The sequence below is a fragment of the Phyllostomus discolor genome, chromosome 8, assembly GCF_004126475.2.
Source record: "Phyllostomus discolor isolate MPI-MPIP mPhyDis1 chromosome 8, mPhyDis1.pri.v3, whole genome shotgun sequence".
Lineage (NCBI taxonomy): Eukaryota > Metazoa > Chordata > Mammalia > Chiroptera > Phyllostomidae > Phyllostomus > Phyllostomus discolor.
The window spans coordinates 41,183,413-41,208,532 of NC_040910.2; the positions used below are offsets into that span (position 1 = coordinate 41,183,413).

At 45.7% G+C, this 25,120-nt stretch overlaps 1 protein-coding gene and 1 long non-coding RNA gene across 2 annotated transcripts in view; one reads left to right on the forward strand and one right to left on the reverse strand.

Annotated features, from left to right (window-relative positions):
* The first annotated feature begins 1,770 nt into the window (after window positions 1-1,770).
* On the forward strand, window positions 1,771-20,655 carry LOC118501996. Its single transcript, XR_004904668.1, has 3 exons — window positions 1,771-2,116; window positions 16,180-16,185; window positions 20,644-20,655. It is a non-coding gene; the product is annotated as an uncharacterized LOC118501996 (long non-coding RNA).
* C3 (complement C3) overlaps window positions 3,964-25,120 on the reverse strand; it is a 33,566-nt gene continuing 12,409 nt past the window's right edge. Inside the window, exons 20-41 of the mRNA XM_028520292.2 lie at window positions 22,839-22,981; window positions 22,530-22,742; window positions 17,492-17,558; window positions 17,308-17,394; window positions 16,458-16,661; window positions 16,052-16,127; window positions 15,614-15,773; window positions 14,493-14,591; window positions 12,070-12,226; window positions 10,419-10,582; window positions 9,160-9,318; window positions 8,954-9,013; window positions 8,750-8,840; window positions 8,587-8,638; window positions 7,043-7,130; window positions 6,836-6,925; window positions 5,886-5,991; window positions 5,576-5,665; window positions 5,293-5,376; window positions 4,450-4,533; window positions 4,235-4,370; window positions 3,964-4,147 (exon numbers count right to left, since the gene is read on the reverse strand). Coding sequence (XP_028376093.1) covers window positions 4,006-4,147; window positions 4,235-4,370; window positions 4,450-4,533; window positions 5,293-5,376; window positions 5,576-5,665; window positions 5,886-5,991; window positions 6,836-6,925; window positions 7,043-7,130; window positions 8,587-8,638; window positions 8,750-8,840; window positions 8,954-9,013; window positions 9,160-9,318; window positions 10,419-10,582; window positions 12,070-12,226; window positions 14,493-14,591; window positions 15,614-15,773; window positions 16,052-16,127; window positions 16,458-16,661; window positions 17,308-17,394; window positions 17,492-17,558; window positions 22,530-22,742; window positions 22,839-22,981 — 2,552 coding nt within the window. The 3' untranslated portion in view covers window positions 3,964-4,005. The remainder of the gene's footprint in view (window positions 4,148-4,234; window positions 4,371-4,449; window positions 4,534-5,292; window positions 5,377-5,575; window positions 5,666-5,885; window positions 5,992-6,835; window positions 6,926-7,042; window positions 7,131-8,586; window positions 8,639-8,749; window positions 8,841-8,953; window positions 9,014-9,159; window positions 9,319-10,418; window positions 10,583-12,069; window positions 12,227-14,492; window positions 14,592-15,613; window positions 15,774-16,051; window positions 16,128-16,457; window positions 16,662-17,307; window positions 17,395-17,491; window positions 17,559-22,529; window positions 22,743-22,838; window positions 22,982-25,120) is intronic.

Consider the following 25,120-nt stretch of genomic DNA (forward strand, 5'->3'; position numbering starts at 1 on the left):
AGAACCCGACTAAACTGGCACCCTGATCTTAGTTTCCAGTCCCCAAAACTGTGAGACATGAATGTCTATTGTTTAAACCATTCACTCTGAGGCATCCTGTTATAGTAGCTCAAATGTTCTAACACATTCAGGTGCCCACCATTTCTTGCTTGGGCTGTTGCAGTAGCTTTCCAGCAGGATATCCTGCTTTACCTCTTGCCACCTTATAATTCATTCTTGTCCTATACCTAGTGTAACCTCACTTATGCATATATTGACTTATGTATGTTTTATTTTATTGAGGTGAAGTTCATACATCATAAAACTAACCATTTCAAAGTGGGTTGCTCAGTGGCATTTAATGCCTTTACCATGTTGTGCAACTCTATCTAGTTCTAAAACATTTTCAATGTCCCCAAAGGAAACCCCATGGCCACTGAGCAGTTGCTTCCCACTCCCCAATCTTCCTGGCCCATGGCAGCCACTAGTCCATGTTCTTGCTCTGTTGAATTACCTGCTCTGGATAGTTCATGAAAGTGAAAGCATACAATGTGTGGTCTTTTGTGTCTGTCTACTTTCACTGAGTCTCCTGTTCTCAACGTCCCCCCACATGGTAGGAGTGTCACTGCTCTGCTCCTTTGTTATGGCTGAGTGACATCCCAGTGTGTGGACATTCGTCTGTTGTCTGTATCCATTCATCTATTGGTGTGCATTTAAGTTGTTCCCACCTCTTGGCCACTATGAATCAATCTGCTCTGAGCCTGCATGCACGTACATTTTCTGGGTACCAGGTTTCAATTCCTTTGGGTATATAACTAGGAGTGAAATGGCTTTTTAAACACTTCAGGCAGTTCTCATCTCTCCACTGTTTAAAATCTTGCAATGGCCTCCTATTGAGAGGCCATTAGCAAACTATGGCCCATGGGCCAAATCCAGCTGACCTCCTGTTCCCATATAGCCACCAGAGTGGCTCCCAGGAGTGGGACCTTGGTGAGCTGTAGAAACACATCTGGGGTGCTCTCCTCTGTGCCCTAATCCCCACTCTGCCTCCCTGACCGGTAGCCAAAACCTCACCACAGTCCATGTTGTGTACTGATCACACTGGTCACCACCTACACGCTGGATTGTCCTCCGCTGGTGACTGTCCGGCACTAAGTGGATGAATCTCATTCTGGGGGTGGGTGACTCAACCTGTCACCTTGCCTCAGGCCAGCTAATCCAGAGGAGATGGCTGGACCTTGGGAGAGAGCCTGGCTGAGATCCAAAGCAGTGAGGGAAACTGGCCTGGGAGAGGGTCACCCCTACCCCTTTACCTGCTTGGACTGTCAAGCCTCAGATGGGTCACTCTTCATCTGGAGAATATCCACAGCTGTGAGGCGCCAATCACACCCACCACCCTGGGGAACCATCCCAAGCAAACAGTGTAAGCCAGGGTGAAAGTACCTTCACAGTATCTTCAATTTTATCTCACCCCTCCAAGCTTAAAATATTTACTATCTTGCCATTTAAAGAAAGAATTTGCCATCCCCTGAGCTTAGAATGGACACTGCATGGCTGTCACTATCTTGAAGCCCTTGTACCCTTGAACATGTTGAAACTGCTGTCTCAGGGCCTTTGCATTTACTGTTCCCTCTGCCTGGAACAGTCCTTCCCAGATCCTCCTTGTCATCTACATCTTGACTCCAGAACTCTCTCTTCACAGGAGACTCCCCTGACCACCTGTATTAAGCAGGGTTTTCCAGAGAAAAAGAACCAATAAAATACCTACATATATATACCTGTATCTGTGTACCTCATTTATAGCTATATGTATATCTCATCTATACCCAATTTATATCTATATTACCTAGTACGTGTGGAGAGACAGAGACAGAGGTTTACTTTAAGGAATTGGCTCATGCGGTTGTGTGGTCAGCAAGACTGAGATCCACTGGACGAGCCAGCAGGTTGGAGGCTCATCTGAGTTGATGCTGCAGTCTTTAATCCGAAGGCTAGAAACTCAGGCAGAATTTCTTCATCGCTGTCTTGAATTCCCTTTTCTGCAAGAAACCTAATTTTTTTTTCTTCATCCTTTCAATTGACTGGATAAGTCCCACCCACATTATCAAAGGTAAGCTGCTTTTAAAGTCAACTGACTGTAGGCATGAATCCCATTTTAAAAAATATCTCCATAGCTACATTTAGCTGGTGTTTCACCAAGCAATTCATCTCTATGGCCTAGCTAAGCCCACACATGACAGGGACCATCCCTCCGTCTAAATGACCTTTACTGGTGGCCCCATCACAGGCAGCCTCCTCGCGAGCGGTGCCCTGTTCTCCCTCCCTCACCACCCAAAACCAGCTCCATGCTGTCTTCAGAATGGAAGTTTCCTCTGATCCTGTATGTGCTGTTCGCAGCCTAGAACCACAGGTGCTGAAACCTAACAAAACCTCTCGCTTTCAAGAAATGAAGAAAACGGGCAGGAGAAAGGGGAAATAAGCGAGAAATGAGAAGATGGACATAAGCTGGGGGAAGGGGGGAGAGCAGATGTAGCAGGGACATCCAGTGAGTGATGAGAGTCTTTGAGTCTCCCCTCCACCAAAGTCTCTGGCAACTAGGGGCTGGAGGAAGCAGGGGTGGACCGTGAAGGTGTCCCCCATAGTCCTGGAAGTGGGAGGTAAAGGTTTCTAGGACCTGGGGGTCTTAGAGGAAGGGGGCTATGCTGGGGTGACTTTTTCCCCTGATGGCTTGACCCAGAGCCCTGAGCTTAGATCCCACCCTCAATAGTCCTTGAGGACCTAGAGGTTAGAAGAGGCCTTTGGAGCTCCGGTTTCACTTTGCAACCAGTAGTTCCACTCAGCCTGGTAGTTGCCATCCCTACCTCACCACCCCACGCAGTTCTGGTGCTGCTGTGACCTAAATAGCTCCTGCACTCCCTTCAACTGCTGACTCATGCCTTCCCCTCACTCACTCACTCACTCACTCACTCAGAGCTCCAGCCGGAAATATCACCTGACCTGCCCCTTACCACCCCCTCCTGGCTGGGCACAGCCACCCCACTGGGTCCTACAGAAGCATTGAGGAGTCTGCTCAGGCCCATCTAGAAAGTGAGGATTGGGAAGGTGGGGTGAGCTTAGAGCAGGGGTGTCAGACTCATTTTCACCAGGGGCCACATCAGTCTCGCGGTTGTCTTCAAAGGGCTGAATGTAATTTCAACTCCTTAACAGTTAAGGAGTAGTTACATTTATATAGTCCTAAAATTATTTCAGCTCTTTGAAAGCAACCACGAGGCTGATATGTTCGCTGGTGAAAATGAGTTTGACAACCCTGGCTTAGAGGACAAAAAGGAATGCAGGTGAGATAGTAAATGGAGATAGTAAGTTCTCTCTGTGGATGGATGATGATGAGAACAGGTGAGGTTGCAGGTGAGGACGCAGAAAGGAGAGGAAGGCTGTAGGGTTATGATGCTGATGGAGACACAGGTAAAGATGCAGCAGAAAGTGCAGGTGAGAAAGCAGGTAAGGATGCTGGTAAGAAAATAGGAAGAGATCCAGAGAAGAATGTAGGTAAAGATGCAGGTGAGGACTCAGATGAGGGTACAGAGAAAATACAGGTGAGAATGTAGATGGAAAGACAGGTGAAAATATAAGTAAAGATACATATAAGTTTACAGACAAAGACGGAAAAAATGTAAAAGGATGCAAAAATGCAGGTGGACATAGTTGAGTATGCAGGTAAGAGAGGAGGGAAAGATTCAGATAAAAATGTGGTAAGAATTCAGGTGAGGGTGCAGTAAGAAGGCAAGTGAGCAAGTAGGTGAGAACTCAGGTGAAGGGGCAGTGAGCTGCAGGTAAAGAAGGTGAGGGTGTAAGCACACAGGCAAGACTGCAAATGAGATTTCTTGGAGATTTCAGGCAAGAAAGGAGCTGAGATGTAGGAGAGGCAGCTAGGGACCACAGCTGCCTCTTTCCTGTTGCAGAGACCTCCAGACTTGGGAGATCAAGTGGAATACAAGTGAAAGTTTATTGGGGGGACCATGACAGGGATCAGTTGGGACAGCCAAAGACGACCATGTTCTCTCTGAAGCTGGCCAGGTCCCTGCACACTTTCTGGTTCTCCTCATCTTGGCATTCATCGGCATCGGGCCACAGCTCCACCCAGGTGTCCTTCCCAATGATGTAGCTGATGCTGGGGTGGAGGGACAGATGGCAGGTCAGAAGGGGCCCAGGAAGGGTGGGAGGGGCAAGCACACACAGGCTTGGGGCCAGCACTCACTTGGGTTTCTCTCCCCACAGGTCCGAGGAGAGGCCCCATATGAGGTAATGTTTTCCCTCCTGCAACTTCAGGGCTTCTCTGCATTTGATGTGACTGATGAACCTGCGCTCCTGTCCATCCTGCACCTCATCAGTGCCTGGAGGGGAGAGGAGGGAGCTGAGCTGGGGTGCAGGAGGTGGGGGAAGCAGAAAGGCAGAAAGCAGCACAGGACTGACCTGATTTGATGACCTGGTCAATGACCATTATGTACTCGTCAAAATCATCCGCCAGCTCTTTACTCTGCAGTGTGGTCTTGTACACTGGGTAGGGTTAGGGAGACAGCCAGCGTGGGTCATAGGCAGGGTTGGGGGGCCACCCTACCTACAAGTGCACCTGGGCATGTGGCTCCCCTGATACATGCAGGATCACAGTCAGTCATGCTACAGCCCCTGCCTCCCCCAGTAACACAAGGAGCCCCATAGGGTCATGCAACCACCCTCTCACATCATCACGCATAGCCAAGTGCACAGTTACAGCTGCCAATAACTCACACATACACTGCAACAACTGCACCTTGTCTACTGTCACTTGCAACCACCATCTCTCACACACAGCCACAGGAGATCAGTCACTCACAACCACCATCTCACACAGAGTCACCTACAGCCATGCTCACAATTATAGCCACTCACAGCTCATCATAGACACAAGGACAGCTACTCCTGTCTGCTGTCACCATCTCACCTAATCATGACTACTCACAACCACAACTTCACATACACATACAACCATATCTACTCACAACCACCTTTTCCCACACTCTTGCAAATACCTAGCCCAATCATAATCGTGGTTGCCCACACAATAGTGGCCCTTCATAAAACACACAGACACACACACCAGTCACCCACAGCCGCAGCCTGAAACACAGCCACATGTAACTGCTGCTGCTCACAGCCAGTTACACACACAGCCACGACCACACCTCCTGCCACACAGTCTCTCACACACTCAACCATAGCCATATACACTGTCACTCTCACAGAACCACATATGCATGCCTCCTGCCCCCTCCTTACCATAGTCCACTCCTGGCTCGCAGGCCTTGTCCAGCCGGTCTTCAGGGGTGACCTTTTCCTCTGCCTGGTACATGAAGCAGTTCTCTGCAAGGTGCATGGGCAGGGGACATAACCTAAGTCTCACTTTTCACTGAGGGCGCACCACCCACAGATGTGGCCAGCCCCAGGCCCATCCCTCTTCGTGTCCACTGGGTGTGGGCTTTTGGGACTCCTTGTATCACCCCCATGGAAGTGGGGGATCTGGAGGGTGTAACCTGCTACTTCCTGGCTCCTGCGCACCCACCCTCAGCACAGCGGCACATTTCATTGTGGCAGAGTTTGCTCAGCATTCCGCCTTCCTTCTCCGGGTGGTAGAACTGGGAGCAAGTCTCATCTGTGGGTAGAGGGGTGGGAGGTGTCAGAAAGCTAGGGCCTCCCCTCAAGACCATGTTTGTGGGGCTCAGATTCCCAACTCCAGTCCTCCTGATCTGGAGATGCTAGGTCCTGAACCCTGGTACCCCTAGATCCTCAACCCATAGAACCCTGGGACCCCAGGCCCCCAACTTATAGATCTTTGGGACCCTCAGACCCCAGGCCCTAGGTTGGCTGCTCACCCAGGTTGTAATAGGAGTACACCTTGACTGTCCCAGGCTGGATAAGCCCCACATTAAAGAACTGGTGAATTTTGAAGGATATACAGTCCTCCAGGTCATGCGAGATCTGGGAGAAGAAGGTAGTGATTCAGTGGGGTGACATAGGAGGGAATCCAGCAGAGGGTACTAGGGGTTGGAGCAGGGGTGGAGAAAGGGAGGGATCAAGGAAAGAAGGATCTGGGTGGCAAAGATGGGGAGCAGGAAGTGGCAAAGATTCATAAGCAGTTCAATAAGTCTATTTTCTTTTTCTCCAAGGCTCATGGCTAGATTACTCTTCTCAGCCTCACTTTCTATTTGGTGTGACCATGAAATGGGATTTTGGCCAATGGACTGCTATCTGTGCCCACAAAAACATCCCGTGGTTATAAATACCACATTGCCTATTTGAAAGTTGCTAAGGCAGTAAATTTTAAAAGCCCTCACCACACATACACATGCGTTATAACTACATGAGATGATGCAAGTGCTAGCTAACTCATTGTGGCCATAATTTCCCACTATACATCTGCCTAATCATTACATTGCATGCCTTAAACCTACACAATGTTATATGCCAGTTGTATCTCAATAAGTCTGTAAAAAATAAATAATGAGGAAAAAGAAAAAAAGGAAGAAAGGAAGGCAGACATATATGTATATGTGACAGACATGTACATTTGGAGGAAAATAGTAACAATTAATTTGAGTAAAGGGTATATGGAACTTTTATATACTGCCTTACAATTTTTCTGTAAGATTGAAATTACATAAAAAATTAAGAGTACAAAAATGAAAACAATTTTTTTTAAACCATCTCATGCACAATCCTCTTTTCTAGAAAGAATGAATCAAGCAGAGAACTCTAAGACAAAGGCCAACAGAAAAGGCAAAGGCCAGATACATAGGGGTCAAGACCCCAGTGGAAGCCTTACCTTGTCCAGGTAGATGATGAGGGTGTTTTTGTTGGAGAAGGCCTTGTCCATCTCATACTTGGAGATGTATCTGTCGGTGCCAGTGCTCAGCTGGAGAAGGGAAGGGCTTGTGAAAACCCCCTCTGGATCTTCTTCTCTCCCTCAGCCTCTTCCAGACCTCATGCTCCTCCCCACTAATCTCAGCCCCTGAGCCCAGGACTTCCATACCTGCTTGAGGTCAGCAACGTCAGGAGAAAAGCCAGTCATCATGGATATATCCAGGATGGACATAGTGGCATCAGTGTTTCCCAGGTACCTGAATGGGGCAGAGAGAGAGGGGTTGAGTCCCAGGTGGCATCAACCCAAGGGGTCAGTGCCTGCTCAAGGTGGTCTGATCTAGGACTGAGGCTGCTGGTTCCCACAGAGCAGCACAGAGGGATGTTAGATTTTAGGAAAAACTCCTTGAAGGGGAATAAAGGAAAGGCACATCATGCATGGTCAAAGTGACTAATAGCTCAACCTCTGAAACCCAACTACATGGGTTCAAATCCCAGCGCTCTGTGACATTTGATGAGTCACTGGAACTCTCCATGCCTCAGTTCTTCTAGAAAATGAAAATAAGAATACAGGCAGTTTTCACTTTGCATGATGACATTATCATGGTCTAGTTCAATAACACCAGTTCTTCCACAACATGGTTCTAGCTGCAGTGCCACAGTATATTAATCATGAGTGATTGCCTGAAAGACAAATCTAGTTGCTAGAGCTTTAGTCTACCAATCACTATGTAAATAAATGTGCATTCACAAGCAATGACCAATCACATCACTTCTTTCAAAGTCTGTCAGTGATGGGTCACTGAACACCCATCATTCAGGTCACATGTGCAGTTGTGTTACTTCCTTCTCTCCCAGTGAAAAACTTGTGTGAGATCTTTCCAAAATGGGTAATCAAATGGGAACTGGCCGACAAAGATAAAAGTACAGCAAAGAAATGGAGAGTGGTAGTAGCACATACACAGAGCCAGAGAAGAAACAGCAGATCATGGGCACATGGACCTGCTGCTGGTGGAGAGATCACTATGCAGCCAGAGGAACTCAAGGAAGGCACAGACATCACCATAAATGAACAAAAGTGTTGTGACCAAAAAAAAAAAAGATGTCTCAGAGGAAGTGACACTGGCAAAAACTTCACAGTGAAGGAACTCTCAGATACCTTGTGACATTGAAAGCTCAAAGGGTTACATGTTGGAAAGTGACCCAAACTTAGAAGGGAACCTGACACTTCATGACATCAGAGAAAAGATGCTTGCTCCATATAAGAAGTTATACAGAGAAGAAAGGAGGCACTGTTCAAACTACAGGACTTTGAATAAGTGCTTTACAAAACAATCAAAACCATCTTTAATCTCAGTGTTCTGTTTTGAATTACAGTGCACTAAACAAATACTTGTCTGACACTGCTTTTCATTAGTTTATACTTTTATAACTAGCATGAGAGTTTTTGATGTTATGAAAAAAATGTAAAATTCCTGGGACAATTGTAATCTCCCTTGTTGATTATTAACATCACTTTGCATGGTTTCAGTTTATGTGGTCATGGCTAGTCTCACACTGCCAGGCAAAGCAGGATTGCTGTGCTGTCTGTCCCCTGGAGGGTACTCAGCACAGTACCAGCCATTCCACATACCCCCAGAGAGGATTAGGTATCATAGGTCTTATTGCTAGAGACAGAGGGATGGTCAAGATGAACCTCAGTGACCCATCTCTCACCTGACACAGATTTCAAGGAACATGGAGCTCTTGGCATCCTGAGGCTTCTTGACTGAAACACAGAAGACAGAAGGATGGGTTGCTGGGTCCTGATTCGGAAGGGGGACAGGCACTGGCATGGCAGTGGGGACAGGGTGGCAAATAGGGTCTTTATTCCTTCTACCTGTTTCAGGGACTGGTCGTAGGTTAACCCTGAGGTCAAATTTCTTGCAGGTGACTTTGCCTTTGACCTTGGCATGGTATGTTGTCACCACCTAGAGAGATAGGAGGGCAAACAAGGTGTTGACTTGGGAAGGAGAGGCTCCCCCTGGGGCAGAGGAGCTGAGAGGAGGTGGTGAGCCAAGCAGGTGTGGGTTCTGTTCCTTACCGACAAAGTGCCTTGGCCTTTCCCTTTAGCTGTTAGTGTGAATTTCTCATTTTCTTTGGTCTGCAGGGAGTAGGGAGAGAGAGGAGAAGGTGTTGGCAACCAAGCCTTCCCCTGGCTGCAATGGTTGCCTGTCCTCCCTCCTGCCTCTTGGCAGACTCTGACTGGCATGGAGGATGAGGGTCAGGGGCGCTGCCAGGCAGCCGTACCTGTTCTGACCGCAGAAGGCTAGCGGAGTCCCAGGTGATGCGGTGCTTGATACCAGAGCTGCGGCTGGGGAGATCAATGCTCACATCCAGATTCAGTTCATTGTGGTCAGGGACATCCTTGTGGTATTGGGCCAGGGCTTGGAACACCATGAAAGTGGCCTAGAACCCACGAGAGAAAAAGAGGGTGATGTGAGAGACCAAGAAAGCAGTAAGAAAATACTGGGGGACAAAGAGGCTCAGCTTAGAGCTGGGCCACTGGGACTGTGGCCTAAAACCCACCAAAGGGGGTGAAGATAAGACAGGGTTGGTGGATACTGAGGACATGTTCTAGAACTCTCTGCATGACAGAGGCTCAGACTAGAGCTTGGTGACACTAAGACTGAAAACTAGAACCCACCAGAGAGCACAAGGGTAAGACTGGGAGTCAGGAGACACAGAGGACATCTTCTAGAATTCTCTAAGGCCTACATCAGAGCTTGGAGACACTGAGCATGTCTAGAATACACCAGGAAGTGCAGGCTTAAGACTGAAGGTCTAGCAAGACTGAGAATGTGATTGGACCCATCCGGAGAAGAGAGACTAAGACAAAAGTTTAGAGACACTAAGAGTGTGTCTCCAAATTGTGAAAAAAGAATGACGTTGGAGCCTGAGAACACTGATCATATGACCCAGAATCCAAAAGTGACACTAAGAATGCCACCAGAAAGAAAGAGGATCAAACTAGAGCCTGAACTTGCTAGAACTTGAGGTTGCAGAAATCATGGTCTAGAACCCACCAGGGAGAGTGGCAGGCTTCAATAATGCTCTAGAAAACTGAGGGTGTGGTCTAGAACCCACAGTAAGGCAAGGCAATGCTGGGAGTCTGATGGACCTGAGCATATGGTCTAGAACCCACCAGAGGAAGAGATGGACTCGATGATTCCCTGCAATAATTGAGAACTTGGTCTAGAGCCTGCCAGTGAGACAGGATAAGACGAGGAGCCCAGTGGAAGTGGGAGCATGGTCTAGAACCCATCAGAGAGGCTCATACCTGAACCTGGGCCCTGAGAACATGATCTAGACATCAGGAGGGAAAAGGAGGCTCAGAATGCAGGTTGGGGCATTCAGAATTTAGTCCAGAATCTATAGACAGATTTGAAACAAATAAAAAAAACACAAGACCTAATTTCTCAACTTCATTCCAACTAACTGCCTCTCTTGACCTCAGCATCTTATCTGAAAGGCCAGTGGGAGGCCAGAGGAGGTAAGAATGTACTTGCCTGGGTGGAGCCATAGCCACCTCCATAGTATCTCTGCTCATTGAGCCAGCGTACAACAGGAGGCACAGCGTCAAAGTCTTTGAGCAGCAGCAGGGCCAGCAAGGCATAGGATGTGGCCTCCACATTGTAGAGCTTCTGGCCAGGCTCCTCCCAGCGGTTCCCTTCTGCAAAGAGAACACCAGACCCTGTGCTCACAACTTTGTCCAGCCTCAAGATGGCTCAGAAAAAAGACTTGTAGAAGACCTCTTGGTGTTTAGGTGTCCTGGACCACATTTGTGGCTCTTGATCTGCTGGTTTCTGCCTCACTCTCTTCCTTTATCAACTTTCACTCTTCCATTTGAATTCTGAACTGCAGCCCCACTGATCTATGGGAGGAGATTCCCTAAAATTACCATGCTTATTCTTACCTCTGAGCCTCTGTATATTCTGTTCTCCCCATTTGGAGCACCTTTTTCTCCATCTACCCCTGGTTAATTCTTACCCACCCTGCACAATTCAGCTTCAATGGCAACTCAAGATGGAGTGAGGCCCTTCCTTCTGTCTCAAAACATCCTGTGCTTCTCCTGTCCCAGCACCATGATGCTCTACAGGAATCTATTGACTCATTTCCTTCTTCAACTGCAGTGTGAGACCCCAACAGCAGGGGCTGGGCCACATTCACTGTGATGTCCCAAGTGCTTAAGAAAGTACTTATGGCAGGGACTGTCACCAAGAACCATTCCCTTCTTTTCCTGGGCACAAAGTTGGCCTTCATCTCCCAGATGCCTTTGCAGGTTGGTATGGCCAGGTGATTGAACTCTGGCCAATGGAATGTGCACAAACAACTGATGGGGCTCCTTTCATGCCTAGTGTACCTCCCTTGCACAATCCTCCTGTTTCCTCTTTTTCTTGGAGAGAATGGGTTCTGAGACACCAGGTGGCAGAGCCATGAAAAGACAGAGCCTGGATCCCTGCATCTCTGTATTGAGGAGAGCTGTCCACTGACTTGGGACACCCCCACTGTGCTGTTACACAGCAAGAAGCCAACTTCTCTCTGTTAAACCACTTCAGCATGCATTCAGACATGTTACATAAGTGAGCACAAACCTGACAAGGTCTCATCACTGGAACCAATGATTAAGTGCTCACTATGTGCTACTCATTGTGCTAAAATTCCTATGTCATTATCTTATCCAATCCCTTGAAACAATGATAATGTTATTAACAATACTAAAGGCAATAACATTATCAGTGATAGATCTCTTATTACGAGCTAGACCTTCTTCTACCTGCATCACTCATTTAATATTTGCAGCCATCCCATGATGTAGATATCATTTTATATACAATGTCCAGAGAGGTTCAATGAACTGTACAGGGTCACACAGTAAGAATGTGGCAGAGTGGGATTTGAACTTGAACCAGTCTGATGTCAGAGCCCATGCCCTTGCTTCTGTGTTATGGCAGTTACTCAACAAATACTTGTTAAATGGTGTAGGGAACCTTCTTGTGCCACTTACAAGGAGGACTGTTCATGCTTAGAGCCACACACTCTAGCTCAGCTTAGCATTATACATCCCAGCTCAGCCGAGAGCCATGCAGCCCAGCTTAAGATGGCAACCCTCAAACCCCAGCCATACACCTCTGCTTACCCCACCAGGCTGCCTCTCACCTGTGGCCGTTTCCAGAAATTTGTTCAAGGAGGAGCCTTCCAGCTTGCCCAACAGGGCCAGGGCATAGCCAGCAATGGCCACAGTATATGGTCTCTGCAATCTCTCATACTGGGCTTCAAGGAAGTCTCCAGCCTTATTGATGCTGCCCCCCAGACTCTATGAGAAAGAAGATAGGAAACTCTGCTCAGGTGGGCACTGCTGCCACAGAGAGCTGGCAAGGATCACATAATCACCACTTCCTGGTCACAGGTTTTAGTCCTTGGGCCATATCTGTCTTGGATCTATTTTTAAGGGGTTCCCAGACATTTTAGCCACCATGAACTGCTTTGTTGCTGAGTACCTATCATGTGCCTGGTGCAGTTTGTACACCCAGTGGTGTGCTGGTGCATGTTTAATGACCAGCTCTCTAGTCACGGGGGGGGTGGGGAGGGGCTGATGATATAGATTGCCAGTCACTATGGTGTAAATACTCCTATCGTAGCCAATTTCAAGCTACCAATGTGACATTTCTTAACACGGAGTGGGAAAGAGATGCCTCTAATAGACACTCATGAGTTAGAGTGAGCCAGGATTAGCACACTACTGAGTCCACCTATTACCTAATCATCATCATAGCTAACACCATGTGCCAGTCACATATCCACTCGTTTAACCTTAAAATCCTATGAGGTTGGTTTTATTTTCATCCTCATCCCTACTGCACAGATAAGAATGCTGAGACTCAGAGAGATGAGGGACTGAGGTAGACATGATTTGTAGTGTTTGCTGATTTCCATAGTAAAAATACTGCCATGGCCAATTTCAACCTACCAACATGAAGTCACTGACTGTAGAGTTGGAAAGAGATTATATGGTATGTCCACAATATAGGTATGACAGACATAAATAACCTCAAGAGCATGGATGATAATAAAAAGTAGTTAAATAATTAAGAAATGACCCTGGCTGGTGTAGCTCAGTAAACTGAGCATGGGCCTGTGAACCAAAGGGTTGCCGGTACGACTCCCAGTCACAGCACATGCCTGGGTTGTGGGCCAGGTCTCCAGTATGGAGTGTGCGAGAGGCAACTGCACATTGATGTTTCTCTCCCTTTCTTTCTCCCTCCCTTCCCCTCTCTCTAAAAATAAAGACATAAAATATTTTAAAAATGATGAGCTTTGGATGTTTACAACCTTTGTTATGTGTAGTGTTTAGTTTAATTTATTTAAATGTAAGTTTATATAATTTAATTTTTAATAATGATTGTATTCAACAATTAACTTGCAATACTCCTGGAATACTCACAGTTGGTTTTCTCAAGCTAATTCCAGCAAGCTCCTTATTTCAATCCCAGTAGTCTCGTTCCACAGCCTGTGCTACACTCCGTTGTAAGTTTGCTATGTTGTAGTAGAAAATGTCACTATGTCATAGTAGAAACTAATCCTTTTGCCTGCCCTCTGTCTCCCCTATATCTATCCTTGACTTTTGTAGGAACGTCTCCTCCTTCGTTTCAATCACATGGCCACAGTGTTAACAGTAGTATTTGCCCAGGAAGATCTACTTCCTGGTCTCAGCTAAGTGGTCCAGAAGTGATCACCTGACATAGGCTGAGCTAATCAGAATCCTTCCCTGGGAATCTGGAAGCTCTAGTCTTGGTCTGGCTATTTCCCCAGGGAAGGCAGCTATGTTCTGCCAGGCAGGCTGGGTGGCAAGAGAACTGAATTACTGGGCAAGAAGGGAATGAAGGAGAAAGGAACAAAGCATTCTGGTAGAGTCCCCAAGGTCACTTTCACTTTTGAACTTGAAAAATTCTTGGATTCTTAAAATAAGTCCCCCATCAACAAGGTGGGGCAAAAGTAGGTTTACAGTTGTTTGTATAGAAAATAATACAATAATTAATAAATAATAGTATAAGAATAAACTCTGTTTTGTGTACTCACAACTGTAAACCTACTTTTGCTACTGCCCATATTCTTACATAATGTAGGTCATACATGTGTTACATCTACAACAACTTAGAGAGTCCTAAAAAATACAGATCATTATACCCATTTTATAGATGCATACACTGAGGCCCAGTGAGGGGAAGTACCTGACAGTTATGATCTAACTGCAGATTAGATAGGGCTGTCTGGCCCACAGCCCTAAAGCTGTCTCTTTTCTACCATAATTTCTTTCAAATCTGCAACATTTGAACAAGAAGGGCATGGGTTCCTCTTGGTCATTAAGGTAATAGCCTTCTCCCTTCCACCACTTTTCTGGGGTCTTGAGGAGAAAGAAGCAATTTGTGAAGCTGGGATCCTGGAGTTCCCCACTTGGGAAACTAAAGACCAAACAACCCACTCTCAAAACCCCAGGGCAAAGCAGATGCAGTGATTACACAGCCTCCAAGGCAGCTGTGCCTGAGTAGGAGCGGGAGGAGAGGCGGAGGGAGCACACTTACGTTGACCTGTCCCTCACAAATTTCTTTAGCCTCCTGCAGCGCGATGAGAACGAAGGCCGTGAGGGACACATCTTTCTCCTGAGCGTTCCTGAAGCCACCCTAGGATGTGGAGCAGGGAGAAAGGATGGGGTCCCCAGTGTGTCCCCACATGCCAACCAACACCCCTGTAGGATCAGCGAGTCAGGGCAGGGCTGAGTGTCTCCCCAGTGTCTCACAGGAGGACCATACTCTAGTATTTGTTTGTCCATTCACTCATTCTGCAAATGTTGCTGCTGCTGTGGATATGGTGGTAGACAAAAACCAGATACTGGCCCCAGCCCTCATGGAGCTCCCCGTATGGCAGGGGAGACAGACATGAACCAACCAGTTCATTAACAGATATATCCTTACAAACTGAGGAGTGCTGTGCATAAGTGGATGTGGCAGTGAGAATGGATATTGGGAGGGTGACTTGGTCAGGGAAGCTGGGAAAGATGTCCCTAAGAGATAACAGGTAGAGCCACAATCTGACGAGTGAGTAGGACTGAACTCTCAAAGAAGATAGGGGTAGCATGCCAGGCACTGGGAATAGCATGTGCAAAGGCCCTGTGTCTAGACACTGCATGGTTCCAAGCAGTACAGATGGAGGGGGAAGCCTGTGAGTCTGGAAGCCCGAAAGGTCAGGCTGAGGCAGTAGTTCTCCAACTGGAGCACACATCAGGATCACCTGGAGTTGGTGGCTTATTAAAACTCTAATTCTTAGGCCCTACCCCTAAAGCTTCTGCTTTGGTGCACCCAGGCTCCAGCCCGAGAATGTGCATTTCTAACAACCTTGCAGCTGATGCTGATGCTGTTGGCCTGGGGACCACACTTTGAAAAACACAACTCTAAGGAGTTTTCATTTATAGTCAAGTTAATGGGGAGCTGGGGAACTTTCATTTTGCATTGGACTCTGAGGTCTCTGGTTTTTGTGAAGGAGCAATGACACTCTTGGCTCCTTTATTTCTCTGTCTGCCCCAATGTAGGGAATGGCAGACAAATTTGTCCAATGTTGGACAAATGGCAGACAGTCTTCCTCCTGTCCACACTGTGACACTCAGGCCCTGCTCTACTGCTGCCTGCCCTGGACCCCCGCCTCTCACAATCATTTCCTGGTGTATCACGGGCCCATCCTCCTGAAAGACTCCGTCAGGCCTCTGCTTCTCCAGGATCAGCCACTTGACAGCCCCACAGAGGACTTCAGAGTCGATGGCAACGAGGTTGGCTGCCAGGGAGAAGACCTTGACCACATAGGCTGTCAACCTGGGTGTGGGGACAGAGCATGGGTCAATTGGCTCTGGGATCCGAAGACTGCAATCCCAGCCAAACCATGAGCAGAGAGGGGGGCGGGGTGCGCCTGAGGACCCAGTGCTGCTCGAAGGCAGTGCTTAATGACATAGGCCACTCAGCTAGTGGGCCCCATGACTCTGCAGGTGGAGGGGTCCAGTGGCACAGGGCTGTGTGGGGGAGGCCAGCCTACATTACCCCAGGCTGGGATCCAGGACCTGCTCAGAAGGGTGCAAAGCCACGGGCAGGCTCACCAGGTGCTGGATGGCCGGTCCAGGAAGGCCGCAAAGGCACTGTTGGGTTGTCTGAAGGCCAGCTGCTGGGTGTAGCCTGCAGGGAAGAGGGAAGTGTCACCAGAGGAGCAGGGGCTGAGTGGAGGCAGTGACTGGTATAGGTGTATGCCAGGGAGGAGAGAGACTTAGAGAGGCGACTAAGGTTCTGTGAAGAGTGGGACAGGGGTTCAGAGAGGAAAGAGGGTGCTCAGGACTGGGAGGAATGTGTGGAGGAGAGGGGATTCAGACAGGGGAGGGTTTTCAAGGGGGTTCAGGGTCAATGGGACCTCCATGGGGGCAGGAGCTCAGAGGAGCCATATTCTCCACGAGGGGAGAGCTCAGAAAGGGGCCTCAGAGTGGCGGTCTCCAAGAGGGTCAGGGGACACACCCTTCTTGATAAGGTCCAGGGCATCCTGCCGCTTCTGAAGGCCGAACTTGTCCCACTGCTGGGTGTGGTCCAGGTAGTGCACGGCGATGACCGTGGGCGTCACCCCGATCATGTTCTGCTCTCCGCAGCCCGAGGGCGTCACGATGAGGTGCTTCAGCCGGTCCCCATCAATGGCATCTTCTGCCATCTGGGCCACTGGGGTCCCTGAAGCCAGGAGGAAGGATGGCATTAGCTAACCCCAGCCTTCCCAGGCTCCAATCAGCAGGGCCAGAGTCAGGGACAGCTGGGGGCTGTGGCATGTGACTGAAGTGGGAGCTGTCCCTGGGTTCTCTTGTTCCACCAGTGGTAAAACATTCCAGAAACAATTGTCACAAATACTTATATAATGCTTAATGCTATTTGCCAAGCTCTCTTCTAAGAGGACACTATATAGTATCTCATTCAGTCCTCCCAACAACCTTTAGGTGTAGACACTACTACTCTCCTCCATCGCAAAGGAACAGACCAAGAGTCTCTCCCCCAAACCTAACGGCTCACAGGCTGCAAGGTGCCTTTCTAGATCCTTCTTGTGCCTTCCTGCCCCAGCCCTCTATCCTGGGCGATTAGTTCCAGAATTTCTGCCCTTGAATTCTACCACTCCTTATTTAAACTTATTTGTCAGTAGAAGCTATCTGCTGAACTAAATGCTACCTTCTATGAACAGATCGAGGAGAGGCTGTTCCATCTGAAGTGGAGAAGAGAGGCGCCAAAGCCAAATGTTCCCAAAAGTAGACAGGACTAGACTCCCTCTGCAGGGGTCATGGCCCCCACACCTTCTTGGGCCCCCGGGGTTGGACCAAGGGCGTCTTACCCTGCAGGAGAATACTGGTTTCTGACTCTGTGTCTGGGACTTGGTCGCTGAGGTCTGCAGCCGGGATCTCCTCACGCTGTACACCGTCTGTGGGTCGAAGGGGAGACACCCATGGCACCAGCCTCCTTTCTCCACACCCTGTGTCACCACCCAGGACTTGCCCCCTCTCCTACAGCTAACTTACTCTGACCGAATTTTGTTGGTTCCAGTGTGCGAACGGTCACAGTTTTGTTCACTCTGATTCCTTCCGGCTGGACAGTGTTGACGGCAGGGGGAGCCCAGGGAATAAAAGGACAGACAGACGGACAGCTGGTCAGCAGGGCACTGTTCTGGGGATGACTGTGGCATGCACATGATGGCATCTGCTGCTCTTAGCTGTGTGGCTAGGGGCCAGTGACGTAACCTCTCAGGGCCTCAGCTTCCTTCCTCACAAGGAGGAGGCAATACAAACAGCTACTGCATACTGTTGTACGATTTAATAACAAAATTATAAATTAATCATGATAAAATAACAAAGCCTTTAGAAATCTTCCTATATGCTTAGAAGTTTTCTCTATTTAGGTTAACTCATTTAATTTTAACAACAACACAATGGGCTGAGTACCACTATTATTACTCCCATTTTAAAGATGGGGAACTGGAGAACAGAGAGGGGAGGTAACTTTCCCAGAGTCACACAGCTAATAGAACAGAACTGGGGTCTGAACCTGGTAGTCTGGCTCCAGAGTCTGTTTTCAACCCAGTGACTCTCAATGGGTTAAATAAGATAAAAATAAATTTTAAAAAGTGAAATTAAATTTAAAAATAAAATAATTAATGAAATAATAGAAAAGAAAAAGTATATATATATAAAAATTAAATTAAAAATTTAAAATTATTTTTCAAAACAAATGATTAAAGTAAATTACCACAGAAATACAAAGGATTGTAAGAAATTACTACAAAGAACTGTATGCCAAGAAATTTGAAAACCTAGGTGAAATGGACAAATTTCTAGAAAAATATAATCTTCCAAAACTCAATGAAAAAGAAGCAGAAAGCCTGAACAGACCAATAACAACAAAAGAAATTGAAGCAGTAATCAAAAAACTCCCAACACACAAAAGCCCGGGACCAGATGGTTTCACAGGAGATTTCTACAAAACATTTAAGGAAGAGCTAACCCCTATCCTTCACAGACTATTCCAAAAAGTCCAAAAAGATGGGAGTCTCCCAAACTCTTTATGAGGCCAACATCATCCTAATTCCAAAAGCAGATAAGACACAACAAAGAAAGAAAACTTCAGGCCAATATCACTGATGAACATTGACGCTAAAATCCTCAACAAAATACTGGCAAACCACATCCAACAATACATTAAAAAGATCATACACCATGACCAAGTGGGATTCATTCCAGGGATGCAAGGATGGTTCAATATTCACAAGTCAGTAAATGTAATACATCACATAAACAAAAGCAAAGACAAAACCCACATGATTATATCAATTGATGCAGAAAAAGCATTTGACAAGGTACAGCACCCATTCATGATAAAAATACTCGGCAAAGTGGGAATAGAGGGAGCATTCCTCAACATAATAAAGGCCATATATGAGAGACCTACAGCCAACATCATACTCAATGGGCAAAAATTAAAACCTTTTCCACTAAGATCAGGAACAAGACAAGGCTGTCCACTTTCACCACTTCTATTCAATATAGTACTGGAAGTTCTAGCCACAGCAATCAGACAAGAAAAAGAAATAAAAGGCATCCAAATTGGAAAGGAGGAAACAAAACTGTCACTGTTTGCAGATGACATGATAGTACACATAGAAAATCCTATAGACTCTACCAAAAAACTGCTTGACCTAATAAATGAATTTGGCAAAACAGCGGGATACAAAGTCAATATCCAGAAATCAAAGGCATTTCTGTACACCAACAATGAAACAGCAGAAGCAGAGATCAAGGAAAAAATCCTATTTGAAATAGCAAAAAGAAAAATAAAATATCTAGGAATAAACCTAACCAAAGAGGTAAAAGACCTGTATTCAGAAAACTATATAACACTCAGGAAAGAAATCAAGGAAGACACAAACAAATGGAAACATATACCGTGTTCATGGATTGGAAGAATTCATATCATCAAAATGTCCATACTACCCAAAGCAATTTACATATTCAATGCAATTCCTATTCAAGTACCAATGGCATATTTCACAGACATAGAACAAACACTTCAAAAATTTAAATGGAATTATAAACAACCCCGAATAGCTGCTGCAATTTTGAGAAAGAAGAGTAAAGTAGGAGGGATCACAATACCTGACACTAAACTATACTACAAGGCCACTGTAATCAAAACAGCCTGGTACTGGCATAAAAACAGGCACATAGACTAATGGAACAGAACAGAGAGCCCAGAAATAAGCCCAAGTCTCTATGGTCAATTAATATTTGACAAAGGAGGCAGCAACATAAAATGGAGTAAAAATAGCCTCTTCAACAAATGGTGTTGGGAGAACTAGACAGCCACGTGCAAAAAAATGAAACTTGAGCACCAACTTACGCCATATACAAAAATAAATTCAAGGTGGATAAAAGACTTAAATATAAAACGTGACACCATTAAAGTCCTAGAGGAGAACGTAGGTAGGAAAATCTCAGATATTTCACACAGAAACTTTTTTACTGACTTGTCCCCTAGAGCAAGGGACATAAAGGAAAGAATAAACAAATGGGACCTCATCAAAATTAAAAGCTTCTGCACAGCTAAAGAAAACAGTATCAAAATTAAAAGAGAACCAACTGTATGGGAAAACATAGTTGCCAATGATACCTCAGACAAGGGTTTAATCTCCAAAATATATAAAGAACTTACATGACTCCACTCTAAGAAGACAAGACACCCAATTAAAAAGTGGGCAAAGGACTTGGACACTTCTCCAAGGAGGACATACAGAAAATCCAAAGACACATGAAACGATGTTCAATATCGCTAGCTATCAGAGAGATGCAGATTAAAACTACAATGAGATACCACTTCACACCAGTCAGAATGGCCATCATAAACAAAGCAACAAACAACAAGTGTTGGAGAGGTTGTGGAGAAAAGGGATCCCTAGTGCACTGCTGGTGGGACTGCAGACTGGTACAACCACAATGGAAAGCAGTATGGAACTTCCTAAGAAAACTAAAAATGGACCTGCCTTTTGACCCTGCAATTCCACTGCTGGGACTCTATCCTAAGAATACTAAAACACCAATCCAAAAGAACCTATGCATCCCAATGTTCATAGCAGCACAATTTACAATAGCTAGATGCTGGAAGCAACCAAGATGCCCATCAGTAAATGAATGGATCAAAAAACTATGGTACATTTACACAATGGAATTCTATGCAGCAGAAAGAAAGAAGGAGCTCCTACCCTTTGCAACTGCGTGGATGGAGTTGGAAAACATTATGCTAAGTGAAACAAGCCAGGCAGTGAAAGACAAATACCATATGATCTCACCTTTAACAGGAACCTAAATAACAAAACAAAGAAACAAGCAAAATATAACCAAAGACACTGAAATAGAGGCCAGGCTGACAGTGCCCACAGAAGAGAGTAGAGGGAATTTCAGGGGACAGTGGGAAGGGTTCACAGGAACAAACTTGAAGGACACATGGACATAAACTAAGGGGAGGGTGGTAATGGGAGGGAAGTGGGGAGGGGTGGGAGGGGGGACTGGATTGGGAGTAAAAAGGAGAAAACTGTATTTGAACAATGATTAAAATAAAAAAGTAAATTAAAAAATAAAATAAAATAAATAAAAATAAAATAAATGATTGTGTATAAGTATTTAGCACAGTGTTAGGAGTTATCTTAATTAGTATCACAGACCCAACTCAAATTTTCATTATGTCTTCAAGTAAACCTTTATTGTGGATAGTGGATGTTTTTTCTTTCCTAGAATCCATTCTCCTTTCACCTGGTAATAACGCCCAGATTTCCCTTTGCAGACTAAATATCCTCCCACGCGTGCTGGTAAATATTTAACATTCAGCTCCCCAGGAAGGTAAAAATCCTGATTCGTAGCGCTGCCAATTTCCCTGGTGTAAATATCCCCACTGTGATGGATTTCAAGCTACTAGTGTCAGCGAGTACAGAATCGGAAAGAGCTGGCCATCTGGGTTCTGGCACTACTGGGTCTTCTTTCCCACCAGAGCCCACACTGGGCCATATTGGGGCCCACGGCAAAAGAAAAAATTGTAGGCCTCTAACAATATATACTTGAATGTTTTTTTATGGTAATATTATTCCAGAACATTAACGTAATTGAAGAAAATGTGTGTTTGCTTCCCTTAAAGCTAGGAAAGAAAAATAATAGCAAATTCTGGTTTGGGTACAAATAAAACATTTCAACATAAAATCACACTGTCAGTGTTCACACATTTACTTTTCAATGATTCGAGATTTTCTTCAACTACTGTAACAATTTGGGAAAAAATTAACCATAGAAAACCCCCAGGCACGTGTGTGGGGGCACTCTTCCTCTTCAGGCTCCGGTAGGACTTGGCTGGACACTGTCTGATCCTGCCTCTGTTTAAAAACGTTGCTATTTTGTTCATCACAGAGACATTTGGCACTAATTTTGATTTGTTAAACGATTGCATTAAAATATTTGTGATCTTGTTTGTGATCACGTTTTGCTTTAAAATATCAATAAAAGATGAGAAAAGCCTTTTATTGATGATTCTATCTCTTATTATATTTGAAAGTGTGGGAAAGAGTAGAAACAGAACTGTTAATGTATATTTTAAGGCCAAAAATCACAGGTAAAAATAGAGCTTTCCTGTGCTCTCGTGTCATATATTATTGGTTCATAAATTTTGGTCGGTGAAATATGTTTGCCCCAAATTTTAAAAGTCAAAACAAAACTCCTATACTGAAATGTGTTACAAAGTATTATATTTGATATGAAAACATATTTTAATGAAAAAATATATTGTTTGTGTTTATTGCTGAGGTTTTGGGCACCCCCTTCAAATGTCATGCCGGAGAAGAAAGTCTCACGTGCCTCCCCCAATGGCGGCCCTGCTTTCAGATTTCTAGGGCTGCTGACCTCCCTAAGGTGCACGTCAGACGTTATTAGTGTCTCATAGTCTGGGGCCCCAAACTGAGTTGATAGTGTGAGGAGAGCAGGAGTCTTTCCTGAAGGACCAGAGGCGGCAGATACCCCAAGGACTCACCACGACCTTCAGGGTCTTCTTGACACCGTCACTGATGAACAACCCATAGACAGTCGCCTTGACCTCCACCTCCTGCAGGCCAATCTTCAGGGGCACAATGATGTAAGGCACAGCCAGTGAGGACTTGGGAAGGATGTTCAGAGTCTGCAGGTGACGCTTCTTGGCAGTGGCCATGCTGCAGAAGGCTGGATTGTAGAGTAGTTCTACTCTCACCTGCCAGGGAGACAGTGTCAGGTCAGGGGCATGTGCCATGGTCTCCCGCCCGACCCCCAAGCCTTCCTTCATGCCTCAGCTGCTCCAAGGACCCACCTTGAGTGTCTCCGCCTCCCGGTAGTTGTAGAGAACAGCTCGGATCTCCACCTGCTCGTTCCGCACGACAGAGTAGGGCAGCCGCAGGTCGATGAAGAAATCTTGTGCCACTGTCACCTCATAGGGGTCAGCCACACAGATCCCTGCCCGGGGGAAACAGAACATGAGGGGCAGGGGCAGGGGGTGGGCCAGGTGGACAGGGTCCAGATTCAGCTCCACGTTCCTACCCCTCCCAAGGTCTCAGGGCCCAGACCACGAGCCCAGCCTGTCTTTGCAGAAACCCGTAGACTAAACAGAGTTAATGGTGATGAATTCCAGGTGATGGTGGTTGCTGAGAGCTGCCATGATTTAGTGATGTCTCTGTCATTTCACTTATAGACAGATGTGGAGGAGGAAAGCAAGCCAGCCTAACTGAAGGGTCCGTATCTGTGCCCTCCAAAACAGTAGCCCCAAGCCCATGTGGTCATGGGCACTTGACATGAGGCTAGCTTGAGTGGGAACTGGACTTCTGCTTTTATGTCATTTTAGTTAACTTAGATTTAAACTTCAAAGCCAGTGCTTATGAATATACTAAAAACCACTGAAATCACATACTTTTCAAGGGTGACTTTTGTGGTATGTAAATTATACCTCAATTTAAAAAATGACATTTGACTAGTGATGGGAATACTTTTTAAAGTATGTTTGGAGCAACTTGGTTATACCAATTGGCTTTTCAACTGCAGATTTTATGAATCCTAAAATACAATCATGTTTCCAATGAAAAGCTTGTATCCTAATTGAGATGCACTCTAAGTGTAAAGTGCATTCCAGATTTTGAAGGCATAGTACAAATAGAAGTAAAATAAAACATCAAAAATTCTGATATCTTAATAGGTTATTCTTAAATATCAATGGATTTATAATTGCAACATTATTAGTAGTATAATAGGTGTTTTGCAAACTTTTACAGAATGTGGATACATTTGGGGGTAATACTTTGGATATATTTGGGTGAAATAAAATGTATTCCTGAAATCGATTTCACCTACTCCTTTCCCATGGAGCCACCAGAGAATGTAGAATGGCACGCACCGCCCACGCTCCGGGCAGTACAAATCTGCACTGCGTGAAAATAGCCCTCAGCACAAAGGTTACTTGTGTCCAGATCAAAGCCCAGCAGAGTGTTCATACATGCAAAATTTGTAAAAACACTATCGCATTAAAAATAATGTTACACTATTAAATTCATTAAAATGTAATATTTTTTTTCTGCTCATTTTTCAATTGCAAAAAAAAAAATCAGAAGCTTGAACAAAATCCTTATTTCCCAACCTACAGAAATTCGGTCACTGATCTCAGGGCATCTGCTATGGTCCCGGTGGCTGTTGCTTACCTATTATTTGTTCCGACATTACTAAACGACATTACTAAACTCGTTTCTTTTAGTGCCACTATGATATTTGAGAAAGCAGCTTCTTGGGCCATAAGGAGGGGGTTACCTCCAGGAAAACACAACGTTTTGTTAAATGCTGGCAGTCTGCATTGCCTGAAGAACGCCAGACCACTTGCTCTCTCTTGTTAACAACATAAAAAGGAGTTAAACAAGAACTGGAGAGGAGGTGAAGGCACCCTGGCACTGGAGTGAGCTTTTCTCCTTGCATGAGATGAAAGGGTGAAAAGAGAACTGAAAAAAGAATGACTTCTCGCACACAATCCATGTCATTTTTAAGGCAGTGAAACAATTAAATTATTCTGTGTGATACTGTAATGGTGAATACATGTCACTATACATTTGTCTAAAGTCATAGAGTGCGCAGTTCCAAGCATTAATCCTAATGTCAATATGGGCTTCAGTTAATGAGACTGTGTCAATGTTGGCCCATCGATTGTAACAAATGTACCACTCAAAATGCAAGATGTTAAGAAAGGGGAACCAAGCAAACGAGGCAACTCTATACTTATTGCTCAATTGTTTCTGTAAACCTAAAACTGTTTTAAAAATCTGTTCAGGCCCTGACCATTGTCACTCAGTTGGTTGGACACCCCGCAGACCAAAAGGTCACGTGTGTTCGATTCCCCATGAGGGCACATGCCGGGGCTGTGGGTTTGGTCCCCAGACAGGGCGTGTGCAAGAGGCAACCAGTTGATGTTTCTCTCTCACATCGATAATTCTTTCCCTTTCTTTCTCCCTCCCTTCCTCTCTCTCTAGAATTAATAAAAGAAAAATAAATTTTAAAACATCTGTTAAGGCCCTGGCCAGGTAGCTCAGTTAGTTAGAGTGTCGTCCCAGAGTGCCAAGG